This window comes from Geospiza fortis, unplaced genomic scaffold, assembly GCF_000277835.1.
Source record: "Geospiza fortis unplaced genomic scaffold, GeoFor_1.0 scaffold173, whole genome shotgun sequence".
Classification (NCBI taxonomy): Eukaryota; Metazoa; Chordata; class Aves; order Passeriformes; family Thraupidae; genus Geospiza; species Geospiza fortis.
In genome coordinates, this window is record NW_005054334.1 from 6,344,689 (window position 1) to 6,347,543 (window position 2,855).

At 56.3% G+C, this 2,855-nt stretch overlaps 4 protein-coding genes across 4 annotated transcripts in view; 3 read left to right on the plus strand and 1 right to left on the minus strand.

Moving 5' to 3' along the window:
• LOC102041738 (histone H1.11L-like) overlaps nucleotides 1-635 on the plus strand; it is a 2,924-nt gene extending 2,289 nt beyond the window's left edge. The window contains exons 2-3 of the mRNA XM_031057771.1: nucleotides 7-383; nucleotides 503-635. Coding sequence (XP_030913631.1) covers nucleotides 7-383; nucleotides 503-635 — 510 coding nt within the window. The remainder of the gene's footprint in view (nucleotides 1-6; nucleotides 384-502) is intronic.
• Nucleotides 636-977: 342 nt separating this feature from the next.
• On the minus strand, nucleotides 978-1,472 carry LOC102043958 (histone H2A-IV). The gene has a single exon (XM_005421897.2). The coding sequence runs from the start codon at nucleotides 1,455-1,457 to the stop codon at nucleotides 1,050-1,052; it is 408 nt and encodes a 135-aa protein (XP_005421954.2). The 5' UTR covers nucleotides 1,458-1,472; the 3' UTR covers nucleotides 978-1,049.
• A 265-nt stretch (nucleotides 1,473-1,737) lies between these two features.
• On the plus strand, nucleotides 1,738-2,212 carry LOC102044128 (histone H2B 5). The gene has a single exon (XM_031057733.1). It carries the CDS (start codon nucleotides 1,786-1,788, stop codon nucleotides 2,164-2,166), a length of 381 nt encoding a protein of 126 aa, XP_030913593.1. The 5' UTR covers nucleotides 1,738-1,785; the 3' UTR covers nucleotides 2,167-2,212.
• Nucleotides 2,213-2,500: 288 nt separating this feature from the next.
• LOC102041908 (histone H3-like) overlaps nucleotides 2,501-2,855 on the plus strand; it is a 1,461-nt gene continuing 1,106 nt past the window's right edge. The window contains exon 1 of the mRNA XM_031057772.1: nucleotides 2,501-2,587. Coding sequence (XP_030913632.1) covers nucleotides 2,501-2,587 — 87 coding nt within the window. The remainder of the gene's footprint in view (nucleotides 2,588-2,855) is intronic.

A 2,855-nucleotide genomic window follows, 5' to 3' on the forward strand; every position in this document is an offset into this window, starting at 1 on the left:
GTGGAGAAAAACAACAGCCGCATCAAGCTGGGGCTCAAGAGCCTCGTCAGCAAGGGCACTCTGGTGCAGACCAAGGGCACCGGCGCCTCCGGCTCCTTCCGCCTCAGCAAGAAACCCGGGGAAGTGAAGGAAAAGGCTCCTAAGAAGAAAAAAACTACAGTAATCAAGCCCAAGAAGCCGGCGGCTAGGAAGCCCGCCAGGGCCGCCAAGAAGGCGGTGACAGCAAAGAACAGTCCCAAGAAGGTTAAGCCTGCAGCCAAGAAAGCAGCCAAGAGCCCAAAGAAGGCGACAAAGACTGTCAGGCCCAAAAAAGCGGTGGCAGCAGCGAAGAGCCCGCCTAAGGCGAAAGCGGTGAAGCCCAAAGCGGCCAAGCCAAAAAGGCAGCACACAAGAAGAAGAAAGCCCCACATGGAAATAGTCTTGCTTCACATTTAAACCCAATGGCTCTTTTAAGAGCTACCGACATTTGGGCTGGAATGCTGTGGCTGGGGGCGACTGTCAGGCCCAAAAAAGCGGTGGCAGCAGCGAAGAGCCCGCCTAAGGCGAAAGCGGTGAAGCCCAAAGCGGCCAAGCCAAAAAGGCAGCACACAAGAAGAAGAAAGCCCCACATGGAAATAGTCTTGCTTCACATTTAAACCCAATGGCTCTTTTAAGAGCTACCGACATTTGGGCTGGAATGCTGTGGCTGGGGGCCCCTTTTGATAAATATGCTGTTTGACTCCGAAAACAGCTCGAGGAACACTTGAATTGGTAGGGAGAGGGTAGTAGCGCCTTCGTAGCTTTCAAAATGCCCACAATGCGCAGGGATTGGCTGCGGAAGGGCTGAGCTGCTTCCTGGAACTGCTATCAGCCCCGCCCCAGAGCAGGGCGGGTGCTGTCTGCGCGGAGCTGCGCCCGGCACTGACAGTTAAAGTGTCTGAGATAAGCATTTCAAAACCTCCCGCGTACTTTCGCCACCGTAATGAAATTCAAGCTCTTTCTCTGAATTTGTGGATGGCTCTTAAAAGGGCCTTTCGGTTTCTCTTGGTTAAACTTCGCAGCCTTTGCGCTCACTTGGCTTTCGCCTTGTGGCTCTCGGTCTTCTTGGGCAGCAGCACGGCCTGGATGTTGGGCAGCACGCCGCCCTGCGCGATCGTCACCTTGCCCAGCAGCTTGTTGAGCTCCTCGTCGTTGCGGATGGCGAGCTGCAGGTGGCGGGGGATGATGCGCGTCTTCTTGTTGTCGCGGGCCGCGTTGCCCGCCAGCTCCAGGATCTCGGCCGTCAGGTACTCCAGCACGGCCGCCAGGTACACCGGCGCGCCGGCGCCCACGCGCTCCGCGTAGTTGCCCTTGCGCAGCAGCCGGTGCACGCGGCCCACGGGGAACTGCAGCCCGGCCCGCGACGAGCGCGACTTGGCCTTGGCCCGCGCCTTGCCGCCCTGCTTCCCGCGACCGGACATGGTCGCAAACAAAATCATGGCTGAGCAAACGAAACCAACAAACGAATGCAGTAATACCATGCCCCGAGCTCGGCCTTATATACCTCTTCAGCGGAAGGCGCGACTTCCGATTGGCTAAGACAGGGATATGCTTAAAACAGCCAATAGGAACGCGGATCCAGATTTCACCAATGACGATGAAGGGCGGAGCGCTATCACCGCAAAAACTTGCTTCAGCCAATAACAGCTTAGGGTACGGTAATCCCTAATTTGCATAACCGCTCTATAAAAGTCGCTCGCTCAGAGACGCGCGTTGTTCTCTGTCCCAGAGATCGTCACTGGCGCTGTGGTGAGAGGATTCGCTGCCATGCCCGAGCCGGCCAAGTCCGCCCCCGCGCCCAAGAAGGGCTCCAAGAAAGCCGTCACCAAGACGCAGAAAAAAGGTGACAAGAAACGGCGCAAGAGCCGCAAGGAGAGCTACTCCATCTACGTGTACAAGGTGCTGAAGCAGGTGCACCCCGACACGGGCATCTCGTCCAAGGCCATGGGCATCATGAACTCCTTCGTCAACGACATCTTCGAGCGCATCGCGGGCGAGGCCTCGCGCCTGGCGCACTACAACAAGCGCTCCACCATCACCTCGCGGGAGATCCAGACGGCCGTGCGCCTGCTGCTGCCCGGCGAGCTGGCCAAGCACGCCGTGTCCGAGGGCACCAAGGCTGTCACCAAGTACACCAGCTCCAAGTAAATACTTGGCTAAAATCTGCTTAACCCAAAGGCTCTTTTAAGAGCCACCCACATTCTCAGTAAAAGAGCTGATACTGTCGTGAGTTCCTACCCGTCCTGTTTTGTTGGTTTTTTTTTTTTTTCCGGTGGCGGGCTGAGGGGGGGTGTGCAGTAACGGTGTAAAAGGTACCGTAAATTAAAAGGAAAGCAGGATTGCCAGTGTTTGCGGTAAAGGTAGGCTATATCCTGCATCTCATTCAACGGGCTCGAGGACATTCATAATTACCTTAAAAAGCCATAGGAGTCCCTCTTGGTGTATGTACACGGCAGGGGAGGCGGGTTAGACACAAAAATAAATGCTCTCGGTGGTCTCTCAAATACAACAGCCAAAGGACGTTCCTGACGGCTCCTACGTGGTAATTTCTCTGCTGACCTACGTTAACGTAAGACGGTGTTAACCGGGAGCATTGACAACACAGGTGCTTTCAGACCACCCGGTGCTCTTGTTCCTTGTTCTTTGGATTTAGAAAACGGACTCCGAGGTGGTTGCCCACTCCCCTGCCCGGCAATGCGCAGTGTCCCGGATGACCAGGAAAAGCAAAGCCGAACGCGTTCTCGCCCCGACTTGCGCAGTCCGCGCGCAGGCAGCCCCGAGAACAGGCTCCCCAGAGTTGTTTTTGCCCGGCTTTCGTGCCTCCCTCTGACTCCCCG

Bases quoted from the DNA above. Each gene is read 5' to 3' on its own strand.
- LOC102043958 (XM_005421897.2), bottom strand. From the start codon at position 1,457: ATGATTTTGTTTGCGACCATGTCCGGTCGCGGGAAGCAGGGCGGCAAG.
- LOC102044128 (XM_031057733.1), top strand. From the start codon at position 1,786: ATGCCCGAGCCGGCCAAGTCCGCCCCCGCGCCCAAGAAGGGCTCCAAG.